This window comes from Rhinopithecus bieti, unplaced genomic scaffold, assembly GCF_001698545.2.
Source record: "Rhinopithecus bieti isolate Rb0 unplaced genomic scaffold, ASM169854v2 scaffold_9656, whole genome shotgun sequence".
In the NCBI taxonomy this organism is placed as follows: Eukaryota; Metazoa; Chordata; class Mammalia; order Primates; family Cercopithecidae; genus Rhinopithecus; species Rhinopithecus bieti.
The window spans coordinates 83,822-102,870 of NW_016806205.1; the positions used below are offsets into that span (position 1 = coordinate 83,822).

The following is a 19,049-nucleotide window of genomic DNA, read 5'->3' on the forward strand; positions in this document are numbered from 1 at the left end:
CTTATTTTATTTATTTAAGGCATAAAATGCTTCCTATGTATTAGGCGCCATGCTCAAGACTCACTGAATTCTCATAATTACCCTATGAAGTCGTTTGTTAAAATAGTCATTTTGAAAATGAGAAAACGAGACCCAGAAGGCTAAGGCACGTTCTTAATGCCACACAGATGGTAAGTGGCAGGGTCAATGTTGGAAGTCAGGCAGTTTGGCTCTAATTTGTCAGCCAACTTAATTCCTGCCCTTTGCTAACTGTGTGTGCTTAGAGTCACATACAGAATCACTGAGGAAAAGATAACTATTAAATGCTAAAAAACTATAACAACAGATATTTATTTTAGTATTATTTTTTAAAACATATTTATATAGACTTTTCAAATATTTAAGATTATCAAATCTGTATATTAAATGGCAGGTATAGGTTAATTTAAATTGTTATATTGTTATTTCTCTGATCTCTTTTCTCAGAAAACTAAAATCTTTTCTTCTCCTTTGATACCGTAGCTCTACTTTCTTGCACGGGTATTATTTTATCAGGCTATTAACAGTAAGTATAAATTATAACTACTCAGTACATCTTTTACATGCAGAGAATTTATTTACTGACCGTCTACATCTTGTTTCCTGTGGTTCTTTCTCAATCTTCCATGCCACTCCCTTCCCTGAGCACCAATTGTCCCTTGATTCCACAAGTTTCCACAAGTTGTCTCTATCGACTTTTTTGCAAATCCATGAGGTAGATAACATAATCCAAGTGAAATGCAAAGGGTCTTAAGTAACTTTTCATTAAGTAATTTTGCATGTAGACAGATTTGTCCTCTACAGAATATCATTACATCATTTTATTCTGTAATCAAACCCCTTCTTTGGCACATAGGCCATACTGAATGCATTAAAGATCAGGTAGTAAAATAAAAAAATAAAATAAAAAATAAAAAATCAATGCAATAGAGTTTTCTTTAAAACTAGTCACTGAAATACAACCAGAAAAAAAAGCATTTTGCTTTTACTTTCTTTTTAATTTAGCAAGCTAAATATTTCAATGACATTCTTCTTGCCCCATTTTCTATTACAGTAGCCTCAAAACAGAATAAAAGCAAGGAACTGACCTGACGCTAAATAAAGGGAGTGCTCAAAAATACTTTTAAAAGGTCCAGTGTCAGTTAAGGATGGGGCGGGGATCTGGGTGCTATTGCATTTCACATATTGCTTGAACAGGTGATGCTTGGAAACCCACCTGACTTAATTTCCCCAGAAGAACCTGAAAAACAATAAAGAATGAGGGTTCCAAATTATCTATATCTTTGTTACAGTGAAGTCATTAGCATCATCCCTCTACATGCACATCTATACTGAGAAAAATATTTAGTTGATGTGAATCCTCTACATTGAAACCAAAACCCAGAGAGGGAAGAGCAGTTGACACCATTTGGATGTACTGGGACATCCAAAGAAATAATATTCCTTTTCCTATTTTAATCATGTTGTAATATTTATCATGACAAAAATTATATCACAAATTATTGACTATTAATCAAACAGAAATGCTTCAATTGAACCACATGATAAGCTACACAGCACTGAAATAGGCTCTTTATTAATAGTTACCCTATGAGTCTTTTTTCAACTATCTCTCTGGAATTTTTTCTCAATTTCTCTTACTGCCCTCTTTTTCTTCTCAGGCTTGCTTAGTGGGAGTCTCTTCCAAGGATTTCATCCTCAGGTCTCTGTTCTTCACTGTAGTTGGCTGCGTTGCCTGAGAACTCATCAACTCTGATGACATGGTGTCACTACTATTAGGAATATTCCTAAACTGTTCTCCATTTCTGACCTATTTCTATAATGCCAGTCACATCTCAAAGTTCTACTGGACATTCCTCCATGAACATAGGAATGTAATCTAAAACTTGTAATCTAAAATTCTGTTTCTCTCCTCTAATTTAGAGATCTTTATCCTCTATTTTGTGTATGATACTAGAATTTTACTAGTGACTCAAACTTCGTCCTTTACTTGTTGATATTTTTATGTAACTAAATTCCAATTCCCATCCAATTCTCATATTCTTGATATCCTCATGACTATTTAGTTTATGTTTAATGTTTTGTTGCTGTTTTTGTTGTTCATCACTTTTGGTCACTAATCTCTCAATGGCAATTGTACCTTCTTTACCTTGATTTGGCCCTTAAATGCTCATTTCTGTTTGTTAATTTTCTCCCTAGTTCTAATTTGTCAATCTGTCTATTTCTGCCACAATATTAACATTCTTAAAACAATTCCTTCATTATTTCCCTCTCTACCAGTCAGGAACCTACCAGAAAAGAGATACCACATGGCACTTGTTTACTGTGAGAATGAAATGAAGAAACTACCTATTAAGGATGTAGGCAAATCAGATGGAATATCCTGGGGCTAAGGGCAGGGCACAGGCACCTCCTGTAGGCCTAAATAATGAGAGGTGGATGTATTTTCTAGAACCTGACAACTTAGAGGACTGTGTGGAGAGGGCCATCTGACAGGAGCTACAACCTTCAGCCTTAGATTCACCCAGAAATTCTGCAGAGGATTCCAGGGAAGAAACACTATGATCTCCACTCTGCTACTTCTTTCTGGTCTCCTGCTGCTTCTCTCCCAAGGCTGACTCTAACTGCAAGCCAGAAGACAGAAGAGCCCTTAGATGTAATCCTGCAGGCCAGTCTTGGGGTAAAGGGCAAGGCAGAGAATGGTGGGGAGTGGCCCTGATAAGTGAGTAAAGGGAAAAAGAGAAGCTTATTTTTTAAACTACCCTTGGGAATCTGGCCTAGGCTGACCTCTGCTTTCTCTTCTCTCCTTCCTCTCTGGACCTGCCTATTATTCATTGTCCACTGAATTGTCCAAACTTTTCACATACCAGGCATTTGCTCATTTCTAAATCATTGTTTAAAATGTGATTCTTTGCAGTAAACGTATGTGCCCTTTCTCCTTTCTACTTAGCCAAGTCCTACTTTTCCTTTACAGTGCATCACAAGCTCCCCATTCTCAGTAGGCATTATTTGGCCACGCAGCTCATCCCACACCTGACATCCTGTAGCATCTATCCCTCAATTGAGACTAACTCATCTTGCTACTTACTGTGTATGTTTTCATGTTTTAAGCCCCCAACTAGACTGTAAAGAAAAAAATCCCTCTGAGTTTTGGATTCCCCATGACATCTATCAGAGCTTTACTAACAATGCATAGTAGATTTTAAATTTGAAAACAGGAACAAGGTTGCATGCATTTTTGCTTTTCCAGTACTCAGAAGCCAATTAAGTAAGCTCAAGTGCTTACTTAAGGTTAAGTTAACCATACTAAAATACCAGTGGAAAAATAAATTATGTCTTTTAATTAATTTATTCCCTAAGTAAAATAACTAATTGCTCTTCTGATTATACAGAAGTTTACAGAGTGTAGATATGAAATTGTCTTTCTTCATGCAAAATAATTATTGAAATAAAACATAATTTATTTTGAATGTTAAAACTCTCACTGCAATAAGAAAATATTGCAAGTCAATTATCATTGTTTGATACTCAATAGTCAACAAATTTTATATACTTAGATATGAAGGGAAAGTGCACTTTGCTTCTCATTTAAGTAACCTAAAAATGGAAAAGATTTAGTATATCTTGGACCACTGTCAAACCATATTTATCATAATAATGAATATAATTCTGATTATAACAGAATGGAAGAATAAAAATGAATGTCAGAAAGGTCACCAGAGACTAAATCTAATTTAAATGTTTTTATGTGTTTGTTGTTTCTTCAAAAACACTCAAATTCTTATCAATTTATGTGGGAATACATGAGTCTGCCCATCAGATACAGTAATCAAGATGGATTCCACAATGATGGGTTTCAAATCTACCTATATCCATCATGTCAGAAAAAAAAAATACTTTCTTCAAAGAAAGTTTGCTTGGAAGTATATATGTTTTTTTTTTAAAAAAGATAAATACAGAAGAATTCTTCATATAAGAGATGAGTGTCTGAGACCCAGCCAGTGTAAGAAGAATGAAATGTTCTACCTAAACTGCCTATTGCCCATTATGGCCCTAAAATGAATAAAGAATACAATTAGAAAAATAGTGTGATGAAATATATTTATGGTCATGTGACTCTGAATGGTACCACAACATTTGGAAGGAATAAATCCTAAATGGTACCTGGACAAAAGTAGTCAATCCAATTATTTTTTCTTTTTTGAGACAGAGTTTTGCTCTTGTTGCCCTGGCTGGAGTGCAATGGCACAATCTTGGCTCACTGCAAACTCCGCCTCCTGGGTTCAAGCGATTCTCCTGCCTCAACCTCTCCAGTAGCTAAGATTACAGGTGCCTGCCACCAGGCCCAGCTAATTTTTTGTATTTTTAGTAGAGGCGGAGTTTCACTTTGTTGACCAGACTGGTCTCAAGCTCCTGACCTGAGGCAATCCACTTGTCTTGGCCTCCCAAAGTGTTGATATTACCGACATGAGTCAATGCACCCAGGCCTCAATCCAATTTCTAAGAAAGACTGTTGTATTACTAACATATCAGTCATGCCCAACATTCAGAACATTAGGAAGAACTAGGGCCCTAAAACATCACAAGAACTAGGGCCCTGAAATTTTACTAATGATCTCAAGGGTTCTATATGTATTTATAATTTATAATTTTATTTTCTAATTTTAATATTTTAATTATTAAGAGTACATAACAGTAACAAATATTTATGGGTGCATGTGATGTTTCAATAGGGGAATACAATGTACAGAGATCAAATAAGGGTATTTGGGGTATCTATCACCTCAAGCTTTTATCATTTCTTTGTGTTAAGAACATTGCAATTCCATCATTTTGGTTATCTGAAAATACGCAATAAACTATTACTGATTATAGTCACCCTATTGTGCTACCAAATACAACACCTTACTTCCTCTATCCAATTGTAATTTCGTACCCATTAGCCATCCTACTTTATCCCCCAGTCCCTGCTACCTTTCTCTTCTACCAGGGAAACCCACTCCCAATATTTCAGTGTAGGCTGTTTCTATTTTCCATAAGTGCCGGACAACTGAGAAATAAAGAGAAAGAGTACAAAGAGAGGAATTTTACAGTTGGGCTGCCGGGGGTGGCATCACATATCGGTAGGACTGTGATGCCCACCTGAACCTCAAACCAGAAAGTTTTTTATTAAAGGTTTCAAAAGGAGAGGGGGTGTAATAACAGAGAGTAGGTACAAAGATCACATGTTTCAAAGGGCAAAAAGCAGAGCAAAGATCACATGCTTCTGAGGGAACAGGACAAAGGGCAAAAGCAGAACTACTGATAAGGGTCTGTGTTCAGTGGTGCATGTATTGTCTTGATAACATCTTAAACAACAGAAAACAGGGTTCAAGAGCAGAGAACCACAAATTTATACAAGGTCTGATCACAAATTTACTAGGGTGGAGTATTTTCCCCACCCTAGTAAGCCTGAGCGTACTGCAGGAGACCAGGGGCATATTTCAGTCCTTATCTCAACCACATAAGACAGACATTCCCAGAGTGACCATTTATAGACCTCTCCCCGGTAATGCATTCCTTTCCCAAGGTATTAATATTAATATTCCTTGCTAGGAAAAGAATTTAGCAATCTCTCTCCTACTTACACGTCCATTTATAGGTTCTCTGCAAGAAGAAAAATATGGCTCTTTTTGCCCAACCCTGCAGGCAGTCAGACCTTATGGTTGTCTTCCCTTGTACCCTAAAATTGCTGTTATTCAGTTCTTTTCAAGGTGCACTGATTTCATATTATTCAAACACACATGTTTTACAATCAATTTGTATAGTTAACACAATTATCACAGTGGTCATGAGGTGAAGTACATCCTCAGCTTATGAAGTTAACAGGATTAAGAGATTAAAGATAGGCATAAGAAATTATAAAAGTATTATTTGGGAACTGATACATATCCATGAAATCTTCAAAATTTATGTTCCTCTGCCATGGCTCCAGCTGGTCCCTCTATTTGGGGTCCCTGACTTCTGCAACACTCTGCCTCTGACAAACATCATTCCACTCTCTATGTCCATGAGTTCAGTTTTGTCCTTAAGCTACCACATTTGAGTGCTAACATGCAATATTTCTCTTTCTGTGCCTGGCTTATTTCACTCAACATAATGTCTTCCAGTTCAATCTATGTTGTTGCAAATGATAGGATTTTATTCTTTTTAAGGCTAAATAATATCCCACTATGTACATATACCACATTTCTTTATTCATTCACTGGTTTATGGACACTTATATTGTTTCCATATCTTGGCTATTGTGAATGGTGCTGTGATAAACATGGGAGTGCAGATATATCTTTGATATATTGATTTCCTTCCTTTTGGATATATACTCTGTAGTGAGATTTCTGGATCATATGGTAGTTTTGTTTTTAGATTTTTAAGGAATCCCCATACTGTTCTCCATAGTGCCTATACTAATTTGCATTCCAACCAACAGTGTAGAAGGGTTCCCCTTTTTCCATATCCTGGCCAACATTTGTGATTACCTGTTTTGGATAACAGCCATTTTAATTGGAATGAGATAATATCTCATTGTAGTTTTGATTTGCATTTCTTTGATGATTAATTATGTTGAGCATTCTTTCATATATCTGTTGGCCATTAGTATGCCTTGTTTTGAGAAATGGCTATTCAGATCTTTTGTCCATTTTGTAATTAGATTATTTCATTTTTTGCTATTGAGTTGTTTGAGCTCCTTATAAATTCTAGTTATTAATCCCTTTTAAAATGGGTGGTTTGCAAATATTTTCTCTCATTTGGTGGGTTTTCTATCCACTTTGTTGATTGTTTCATTTGCTGGGCAGAAACTTTTCAGCTAGATGTGATCCCGTTTCTCTATTTATGCTTTGGTTGCCTATGCTTTTGGGGTATTACTCAAGAAATCTTTGCTCAGATCAACGTCCCAAAGAGTTTCTCCAATGATTTCTTCTAATAGTTTGAGGTTTTATAATTAAGTTCAACAGTCCTGTTTTTATGAGCCTTTCTGATCTACTGGATGATTAAGTTATCTTGCATACTGTCAAACTAACTCCTGAGAATTTTGCATCAGAAACATATTCATCTAGTCAATAGCACTTCACTCCTGTTTTGCTTGCTAACAGAAGTCTGATTTGGTTAGGCATTAGGCTGCAAAGTGCACATAGATCAAGAACCTAGTTATTGGGACTGAATCTTAATTAACTGCTCTAAGCTGATAATGGTGGTTATATTCACTTTTATCAATTTGGGATTGAAAGGTAGACCTATAACCTAGTCTGGCCAATGGGATGGAAATGTGAGTCTGTGCCTTCTGTGCATTTTGTCGAAATGTTTTCTTCACAGATAAAGGGGTACAAACACAATGAAGAAACATCCTCTACCCTAGAGGTCCATGACTCCTGGGCCACAGATTTATACTGGTCTGTAGCCTGTTAAGAATCAGGCCACACAGTAATTGGCAAGCAGGAAAAGCTTCATGTATGTTTACAGTCATTCCCCATCACTTGTGTTACCTTCTGAGGTCTGTCTCCTGTCAGATCAGTAGTGTCATTAGATTCTCATAGGAGCATGAACCCTATTGTGAACTGGGCATGGGAGGGATCTAGGTTGTGTGCTCCTCATGAGAATCTAATGCTTGATGATCTGACTTGGAGCTGAGGCAGTGATGCTAGTACTGGGGAGCAGCTGCAAATAGAGATTAACATTAGCAGAGAGGTTTGACTGCACAGAGACCATAATAAATCAATTGCTTGCAGACTCATAACAAAACCCTACCAGTGAGTGGCAAGTGACAATTAAGCTGCACCTGGTGGCAGGCATTATAGTAGTAAGTGAGTTGATATATTTCAACTGTATAGTTGCTTCTGGTGGCAGGCTTTAAGTCAGAATCTGACACTTATTTTAGTCCACACGAGGCCCACTCATTATTTTATTTATCACTTCTGTTTACCCCTCTTTCCTGCACTGTATACTTGTCTCAGTCACAGTTTTGGTAAGTCCACAAGCTAACCCTAGCCAAAATGAGTAAAAGCCAAATTTCACTGGAATATTTCTTTGAAAAGAGGTAAAGATCCAATGAGTGGCCAACAGAAGACTCTATGACTGCCAACAAAAGAAAGTTGTATTTAAAAGAAAATACCAAGAGTCCGATTTAAATTGCAGATTCACTGCAACAGGTGATTCACATACTCCAGTCCTTCTTTATATAATACATGGCAACAGGCTATTCAACGAAGCCATGAAATCTTCAAAGCTGCTTCTCCACATGGGATCAAGCACCCTGTATTAAAAGACAAGCTATGCAGCTTTTCAAAAGAAAAAAATGTGAACACAAAGAATAGAAGCAATTATTGAAGGACACCACTTTAACAAATGTGTCTGCACTGACGGCATCACTCTTAGTGGCTAACTGCATTGCTAATGCTAAGAAGTCTTTTACTACTGGTGAAGGTTGATCCTACCTGCTACTGAAAACATTCATTGTGAACATTTAGGAGAGGCTGCAGTTTAAAAGGTGACATGTGTTCCCTTTTCAGTTAGCACTATAACTAGATGAATTGATGAAATAGCAGAAGATATTGAAGCACAATTGTTAGAGAGGATTAATGAGTCACCATGGTACACAACCCAGATTGATGAGTCTACCAATGTTGACAACAGGGCTACAATTCTTGGTTTTGTGTGATATATTTTTCAGGAGGATGTACATGAGAATATGTTATGAGCAATTTTTTGGCCAACCAACAACACCACAGCTGCAGAACTATTCAAGTCTTTGAATGACTACATATCAGGAAAATTGTTCATTTTGTGTAAGTATGCATGGATGAAGTGGCTGCCATGACTGTACAGTTTTCTGGTTTCACCACTCTGGTCAACGAGGTCACTTCTGAATATGAGTCTATGCACCATATCACCCATAGAGAAATGATGGCTAGCTGAAAAATGCCATGTCACCTGAACGTAACAACTGAAAATGTCACCTGAACTTAACAACATTTTGCAGGATGTGATTAAAATTATCAACCACATTAAACGCCCTTAACTCACATCTGTTTGCGCAACTCTATGAGGAGATGGATGCAGAGCAAACACGTCTTCTCTTATACTCAGAAATGAGAGGGCTGTCTAAACGTAGATCACTAGCTAGAGTTTTTGAGTTATGAGAGCCACTCCAGAGACTTCTTATAGAAAAAGTCACCCCTGGCAGCATACTTCAGTGAGGCAGAATGGATCACAAAACTTGCTTACTTGTGTGACACATTCAACCTGGTCAAGGAACTCAATCTGTCACTTCAGGGAAGACTGACAACTGTGTTCAAGCTATCAGATAAAGTAGTTGCATTCAAAGCCAAACTGGAATTATGGGGCAATGAGGGAAGACTGGGATTTCTGACATGTTTCAAACATTAGTAGAGATTTTGAAAGAGACTCAGTTAGGGCCTTCTTACTCCGAGCTGGTCCATGATCACCTCTCTCAACTTTCAAAAGAGTTTCACCATTACTTCCAAACTAGAAAAGAGCACTGAACTGGGAAGGAATGGATCTGCAACTCATTTGAGAATCAGTCAGATGAATGGACTTTGTCCGTCCTAGAAGAGAATCAACTGCTTGAGATCACAAATGATGGTGGCCTTAAAAGTATGTTTGAGACAACTTCAAATCTCCATATGTTCTGGATTAAAGTCAAGGTGGAGATTATCCTGAGATTGCCACAAAAGCACTGAAAAGCCTGCTCCTGTTTCCAATATCTTATCTTTGTGATGCAGGGTTTTCTTTGTAGTGACAGTAACCAAAACAAGATTATGGAGTAGAATGGACATAAGCAACATAATTTGGGTGTCAGTGTCTCCAATTACCCCCAGATAGGACCGTCTACTTCCAGGAAAACAAGCTCAGGGCTCCCACAGATTCTACATTATGAGAAGTTGTATAATTATTTATTTATATATTACAATATAATAATAATAGAAACAAGGTTCACAATAAGTGTAATGCTCTTGAATCATCCCGAAACCATCCCCCACCCCTAGTCCGTGGAAAAATTGTCTTCTATAAAACTGATCCCTGGTACCAAAAAGATTGGGGAGTGCTGCTCTCCCATGCCTGGAAGAGTGCTAACAATTGAGGTGCAAATCTGAGGAAGAAATTCAGCATTCTAAAAATGACAGGATGGAAAGATAGGGGAGCCTCTGTGTCCAGGTGACTTTGTTGTGGTTCTAAATTAACTAACCCCTAAAGTCATCTATCTCGAAGACTTTCTATGAGATAAAAAATATTCTTATTAAGTCATTAGTAATAATTTAGATAACATAAACCAAACCTCTCTTAACTGATACAGAGATTAAGACCAAATTCTCAAACAACTTTCATGAAATGTTTTTCAGTCTCAAAAAGAAATAAAATCTATATTTAAAAGTTACAGACTATACTCAAAGCTTATGTTGCTGTCAACAATTCTGATAGTTACTGGCATCATCCATTTTGAGTTTTGCAAACCCAAAAGCTTCTCATTCCCAGTCTAATTAATGACAGAAAGAGATAATGGAAATTATGACATGGGAAATGAATATAAATAAGCTTTTCCAGAAGTAATGGAAAATTACAGAACAGGTTTGCCAGAGTAAAATTATAGACCAAGCTTGCCTCATCTTTTCATCATTTTGTGTTTGTCAGAAAATTTAAAATTAGAGGAGCAAAGAATCCCAAGGCAATTACAAAAAAACAACAAAACACAAAACTGAAAACAATGGGCTTAAAGCAGTAGTTCTGGAAAATTTTATGAAGATAAAATAGGCACTAAAGCAAAATAAACCAATGGATGTGAGATATTAGTCCAAGAACCTGTGGTACTTTAAATGAAATGGGCATATAGTAAGTACTCAATTATTATTAGCTTTCTTATCATAAATACTGCCAATAATGGGAAAGCAAACATTAATAACAACAACAAAAAATTAATATATCCATAATAATAAAAGAATGATAAAGTGAGAATATCAACAATATATTTTTAAAATCATATTTGTAACACATGCATATTAAAAAATTATATCACTACTATACTCAAAAGTCTTATAAATTAATAGGTAAAAAGACAAAGAAAACAAAAGTAAAATGAGTACACAATATCAGGCATTTCACAGAAGGCATGCAAACATCCATAAACCAGAAATTATACTTATTTTCCTACCTTCAAATTTAACACTTATTTTTAATTTACATAAAGTTGAAATTATTTAATCTTTGAATACAATACTTAATATAATGAGATAACAGCAAGCTTGATTACATTTTGATGTCTTCATAAATGTAGTCAAATAAGAAACAGTTGTATTAAAAAAATGGGGGGAAGATGAAAGAAATGAAAGCTTTAATTTTATTTAAGTGTATGTATCTTGAAATGAAGAATATACTGAGTTAATGGTTTTATATGTGAAGTCTTGCTTATTTTATGATGTTATTAAAAAGCAATTGGTAAACCAGACTTAATATGTACTCACAATAAACGATTAACCCTTTTATTGCTTTGATAAATAGAAGACAGTCTGTAAAAAATCTTTAGTATACTTTTTACTTTTCTCTTATTTATTTTAAACAGTAGTAAATTTACTATGATCTAATGTTTATTTTTAGTTACAACACACATTTTAACTCTTGATGAAAACCAAAGGCAACTATGGCAACTATATGTTGGGATGATGAAGAAATATCTTCATGTTATAAATATATTATAAGCTATCTGTATTAAATATTTTAATGATCAGAGAGATAATTAGATGTTAAGTTCCAATGCCATTATTATAGTAAAAATATTTCCTGATTGACATTTTAGTTTTGAACATCTGAATATTCTAACATTTACATTTTAAGAATAAAATAATCATATATTTTTAAACATCAATTTAAATAAAATAAATGTAATATAACTGAACTTTAATCAATATAGATTAAATCCTCTATCAGTTGCAATTTAGTTGAATCAAAGCTCATTTCACAGATCATCTTTGACATTTTGAAGGCTCTGTCTAATTAAATTTAACTGGATTTAATTTAATTTATTCTTATTGAACACCTTAAAAGCTCCTAGCATACTATACTACGCATTAGAGAAAAATAAGATCCCTGACTTAAAGGAAGTCATCTTAACACTAGGGGCTGGGATATGAGTCGGGGACATCCAGAAGCAGCAAAGAACCATTTAAATGTCTATGAGTAAGTCGAGGAGGGGCAGATGAAGAGAATTGGGTTAAAGGGTATAAAAACACAGTTAAAAGGAATAAATTCAACGTCTGATAAGCAAGGAGGGTGATATTGTTAAACAAAAATGTATTACACTCAGGAGCTAGGCACCCTAAATACCCTGACTTGATCACTATCAGTTATATACTTATAACAAAATTGCACATGGGACTGTGAAAGGAAAGTCTTGGGACCCCAGAATTACTAAGCTAAAGGAAAAAGTCAAGCAGGCAACTTGTCAGGGCCAACCTGCCTCCCATTGTATTCAAAGTCATCCTTCTGCTCACTGAGATAGATGCATATCTGATTGCCTCCTTTGGAAAGGTTTATCAGAAACTTGAAAGGATGCAACCATTTGTCCCTCACCTACCCCTGACCTGGAAGCCCCCTCCCTACTTCAGGTTGTCCCCACCTTTCTGGATGGAACCAAGGTACTTCTTACATATATTGATTGATGTCTCATCTCTCCCTAAAATGTATGAAACCAATCTATACCCTGAACACCTTGGGCAGATGTCATCAGGACCTTCTGAGGCTGTGTCATGGGCATACATGTTTAACCTTGGCAAAATAAACTTGCTAAATTAACTGAGACTTGTCTCAAATGTTTGGGTTTCATATTCCCCATAAATTTGTACAAATTTTTTTTAAATTAAAAAACAAAACATAAACTTTATACTCCGATCACATGTAGATCAATATTAAATAGCAAATCACATTCTGTATCTTTTTTCACTGCATATATATGTTACAAGTTTTGATTCATGGTATTTTGTTTTGATATGTGATATTTATATGTTTTGCTAATTGAAATAGTTTTGATTCTTTATTGTGACTCCTGTTTTGCATCATGAATAATTTATATGTGTTTCTTAAATTGAAAACTTTAGTTTCTTTTCTAATTGTCTTTCATTTTGGTTTTAATGGCGTTGTGTTGCATATTAAAATATGCTCTATAAAACACCATTTTAAAATGCCCACGAATAAATGAGGTAAAAGATGTAGGGAACCAAGGTAAGACCACACTGGGAATGAATCTGTGAAGAATGCTGGATAATGAAGAGGCAAGTAAAAGAATATGGAGCACTGACCATAGGGAATGGTGTACACAGAAGGTCAGGCAGCACCCATTATCAGAAATCTGGAGGCAGCAGAATTAAATATCTTAAATTCCTTGTCCTTATCCAACATGACTTTGCCTTTACTATTCCAAGATATCCCAATAGTCTGCTTGACACAGAACTTAAAATTAATTGGAATATGTTCTTGTTTGAAAATAATTAGTTGAGTTTTATCCAGGATCTGAAGATGGAATTGCTATTCAACTGCTTTATGAAATGAGATATTCTTTTTTTAGTTGGATGCACCATTTATCAATGCCTTCTGAATTTTCTCTAGATACCTGATAAAACTTCAGATGTACTGGGCAGTATGCATAAAATACTCATGGCTCCATTATCCTCAGCTTGAATAATACAGGTTGTGCTGATAACACAGGTTAGAAATATTTTGTATTTGGGAAATGGAAAAGTTAGGATTTGATGGTTTAGTGATTAATTTGCTCAAAATATCTTTACTGTAAATTAAGGAAATATACATACTGGCAGAAGGTTGATTTCACCACATTTCCTCCCTCCACCCTGTCCTTTTTCAGATTTTTTTGTTATTGACTCACTAGCTAGTAATTGATACAAGAAAATAAAGAATACTTTTGAGTTGGGATTTATTCCCATTAAGAATTAATATAAATATCAACAATTAAGTTTATGCCATGAGCAATTAAATTATTGTCTATGAAAAAAGTTAAACCATGAGATATTTGAAGAGATCTATTCTGAGCCAAATATAAGTGACTGTGGCACAAGGCAAAGTCTCAAGAGGTCTTAAGAACACGTGCCCAAGGTGGTTGAACTACAGCTTGGTTTTACACATTTTAAGGAGATATAAAACCTCAATCAGTACATGTAAGATGTACATTGGTTCTATCTGAAAAGGTGGGACAACTCCAAGAGGGGCCTTCTAGGTTACAGGTGGATTCAAAGACATTCTGAGTGGCAATCAGTTGAAAGAGTTAAGCTATTATTTAAAGACCTTGAATCAATAGAAGAGGGTTAATTAATATAAAGGGTTAATATAAAGCATCTGCATTAATATAAAGGGTTGTAGCTACCAAGGTTCTTATTATGCAGGTGAAGCCTCCAGGTAGCAGGCTTCAGACATAATAGATTGTAAATGTTTCTTACCAGACTTAAAAAGGGGCCAGATTATTAGCTAATTTTCTCTTGTATCAGGAAAAAGACCTGGAAAGGGAAGGCAATTTTCTACAGAATGTAGATTTTCCCCACAGGAGACAGCTTTGCAGGGCCATTTCACAATATGTCAGAGAAATATATTTTGGGGTAAAATACTTCAATATCTTCCAGGGCCTGCCATCTGTCATGGTGGTATTTTACAGCTACAAGAGTGTTTTGTCAGTCTTAAGGTCTCTGTTTTAACATTAATGCTGGTCAGTTGTGCCTGAATACCAAAAGCAAGAGGGTATAATGAAGAATGTCTGACCCCCCTGGCAATTATGTCCTCAGTTTTTCAGGTTAACTTTGTAATGTTCTTGGCTGAGATGAGGGGTCTATTCAGTTGGCTGGGGGCTTAGAATTTTATTTTTGACTTACATTCTCTACACATGCTTATTATCTCTGGTTCCCCAACTTACACAATTGCAAAGAGAGGTAGAACCATTGCCTTTTCCTATCTTACCAAGAAAATAAATGGTATTATTATAGCTTCCAAAATGATCACAAATAAATATCATTTTGTTTTTTTAATGCACTGGTATTGATACGCTATTACTTAAACTATTTTTCTACATAGGCAAAAACTAAGAATTGAATCACTGTGTATTCCACGCCCTTGCAATCTCATTCCTAGACCAAAGTAGAGAGCCTGTAATTATTTTTCCAGGGTTAGTATGAGACACCCTGCTAGACACTTTCATTGCTATCCATTCAAAAATCTTCCATGGGCCGGGCGCGGTGGCTCACGCCTGTAATCCCAGCACTTTGGGAGGCCGCGGGGGGCGGATCACGAGGTTAGGAGATCAAGACCATCCTGGTTAACAGGGCGAAACCCCGTCTCTACTAGAAATACAAAAAAATTAGCCAGGCGTAGTGGCGGACCTGTAGTCCCGCTACTCGGGAGACTGAGGCAGGAGAATGGCGTGAACCCGGGAGGCGGAGCTTGCAGTGAGCTGAGATCCGTGCCACTGCACTCCAGCGTGAGCAACAGAGCGCGAGTCCGTCTCAAAAAAATAAATAAATAAGTAAATAAAAATAAAAAATAAAAAAAAAATTCCATGTACAGATTTTTGTGCTGAATGCTATTGTAAGTATAAGATTCAAAGTCCATAATTTCAAGTAGTGTCTCAAATGAGCACAAACTCCTTCAACTGTAAAATCCAGATCCTCTTGAGAAATGAGATCAGGAAGTTGACAGCAAAGATCGAAAGATACCTGCTTCATGACAATTTTTAGAGTACTGAAGTTTTCTTTCTCCTCTATTCCCAGTGACCTCTGGGCTCAGAATGAGGACACAGAAATGTAGTGGAGTAAACTTGAAACTTTCCCTAGCCCATTAACTGGGGGGACACACAAAAAGTATCCAGCTAAACTGTATGAAAAGGGAAGAACCCTGGAGAATCTCCTGGAGGGATGAATTGACCCTAAAAAGAGATTCAAGGGGTCACTGCCTGAAGCCAAGGATCAAGGGTGCGGTATTAAAAATCCCTCTGGGAGGCAACACCCACTCCAGGGGACTGCAGGAGGAGCAACACCCTGAGAAAACCAGCCTACATTTGGACATGCAATCACAGAAGGTCCCGTTACCATTTTGCGTTTAATTCCCAGCCTCCTTCCTTTCCTCACTGGAAAGAACCAGAAAACCAAGCTAGTGCGTAAACAGCATGCAAAGTAAGAAGCGGGGATAGACCAATTTAAATTATGCTTCCCGCTGCTGGATTCTATGGCACAATAAGGCATAAGCTGAGTATCAAACATGAAAGTTTGAAAATTTGATATAAAAACAGGATTGGAATTTGTAAGACCAAAAAGAGTGAGGTTATTCATTAATACCTAGGATCTGATTGAGGTGCTAGGATCCAGGTATCATGGAAGAGTAATACTACACCACTTGTTTGAAACCTTTGGTGTAAAAAAAAAACCAAATTACTATTTTATACTTTTACTCTTACTGGGCCCTGCTTGCTGAATATATTAAATATTTTTATCAGTTTTTTCCACATAGTTCCAAATGTATTTCAAAGAAAACTACTACTAACAAACTAGAAAGTTATTTTAATAATTATTGAGAACCTTCAACTTAATAATTTGCTTTTATAATTTTGCTGAATTTAATCACAGCAAAAATAGATTTTAGTAAAATATGTTTTATTGCAGATAGCAATATATGTTAAATATAGAATTATATAAATATAAAATATAGAAGTGCATGTGTGTGTGTATGTGTGTGTGTGTTTTGGCATAGACCATACTATATCTATGCTGAGATGTCTCTAAGAAATGTGAATGTATTTATTACTAAAATTTTAAAAGTTGTAAGACTAATTAGAAAAAATAAAATTAATGAAAGATTTTAAAGCTACTTAGAAGCATTAAGTTGGTGATCTTGTAAATAAATGTGTAATTTTTTATCTCTTTCCTTACATAATTAACTCTAATGAAAAAGTTTTCAGCTTCAATGTGTAAATCTATGTTGAGAAAAGCAAAAAAATTGTTTCACTGTACATTTATACCACACTCATTTTTCGTCCAGTGTGTAGTAAAGAGGAAGAACAGCAGATGCTTGGAGCTTTAACAATTTTTATTCAGAACTATACATTATCTCATCAGAAATAAATCTGATCCTTGGATTAGATGTTTTTCACCTTATGTTTGTTATACTCAAATGATCCCCATTTGTATACCAAACTGTTGGAGGGTGAAATTGAAGCATGAACATTTTACAACTTTTTTCTTCTTCTTAGTTGTTCGGTTCTCTGTTACAATGCAATAAAAAAGCAAATAATGGTTTAAAAAAAAAAAGTCAAAAAAAGGGAGAAAGAAAAATATAGCCCTTTACGTGTGCAAAACTATAAAACTCTCCTAGACACAAATCTTTGGAAATAGTAATATTTTTATTTGAAAAAGGCCCGCTAAGTAAATACACAACAAGGGAAATTTTTAAAATAGGGAAAGATCAGCATGTTTCATAACACCAGCTAAACTCATAATTTCTACAGGGGACAGGGTTAGTAAGGATATTTTAAATTTTAGCAATGTGAAATAAATTTATCAATAATCATACACTTGTCCTTCTGCAAACTTAACAAGAAAAACCACAGAGTTGATGCAAGTTAAAATTGTCTACCTTGATTTCTATCTTTTAATTTGTTTCAAAATATTTTACTAAAGTAGAAAAAATGTTGTAGAGCTTAACTGCCTGCCAGGCAGGGAGCAATACAAATCTATCACTGGAGCACTGTTAGTCTCTGACACGCTATATCAGTACCACTGATAAAATTTTAATGATGTTAAGCAGGCATTAAGTACTAGTAGAAGGGAATGCACTGGAAGGTACAATCTCAGATGTTTGAGATATTGTAGAATGAGTATTGATAAGGACCATGGCATAGGATGATTGCTGCCTGGAGCTCTCAGTGCACTAAAGGAATACAATAAAAGGAAGAGGAAAATTAATCACCCATTTAAGATGAATTATCTAATGCAAGGGTTCTTTGACTGCATATAAAGAAAATCTCATTTTCAACAGTTAGAGGGCAGAAAAATCTGAGAATCTGACTTGGAATATAAATAGACAGGTAGGTAGACAGATAATTGGTAGGTGAGTAGGTAGACAGATACATAGATGATAGAGAGATAGATAGATATATAGATAGATATGCATATAGATAGAAATATATTCATATCTATGCTCTCTGGAGCTCTGCTACAGCAGTCTCAACCTTGGCAAGTATTTTTTTTTTTTTTATTATTTTATTCTAAAGCTGGGGCCCAGATGGAGAAGTGGAGCTCTAAAATTTGAGATAGTGACATTAAAGCCTTGATACATAAAATGTCATCATGGTCACTTGTTACAGAGAATAAATAGGCAGAATTTCTAAAAAGTAGAGTTTTGGTTCAGGTCTGGCTCCCAGTGGCTTCACTGGGTCCATAAGCCTACCCCACGGGCAATATCCATGGTCCCTAAAAGCATAATTTAAATGGATATGTGGTAGTGGGTAGAGTTTCCACATTGGTTTCTTGGTCTGTGCAGTAAGAGCTATCACAGTAAAGATTAAGTGGAAGCCTCTGAAACTTCTCTCTACCCTTTTCCCCACTCTGGTCAAGATAGGAAATTGAAAACAATATCACATCTCAGGTGGAATGCCAGAAATTAGTACTGCTCTTAAAGACCTAAAGCAGAATGCAGATCTGGTGATTCCCATCATATCCCCATTTAATATATGAGTTTGAACATTCAAAAAAAAAGATCTTTGAAGACTGAATTCAACTACTAGAAATTCAATCAGGAAACAGCCTAATTATAGCTGTTGTGCTAAACGTGGCATATTTGCTAGAGCAGATTAAAATAGCATTAGGTCCATTATATGTGGCCACTGACATGGCAAATGCATTTTTTTCCATCCCTAACAAGAAGAAACATCATTCATTCATGTGAAATGAATAATATACTTTTATAGGCTTGTTTATTTTTATCCTTGTCTTTCT

General features: G+C 35.7%; 1 protein-coding gene across 1 annotated transcript in view; it reads right to left on the reverse strand.

Moving 5' to 3' along the window:
- Positions 1-17,249: 17,249 nt before the first annotated feature.
- CNBD1 (cyclic nucleotide binding domain containing 1) overlaps positions 17,250-19,049 on the reverse strand; it is a 379,193-nt gene continuing 377,393 nt past the window's right edge. The window contains exon 7 of the mRNA XM_017875201.1: positions 17,250-17,317. Coding sequence (XP_017730690.1) covers positions 17,282-17,317 — 36 coding nt within the window. The 3' untranslated portion in view covers positions 17,250-17,281. The remainder of the gene's footprint in view (positions 17,318-19,049) is intronic.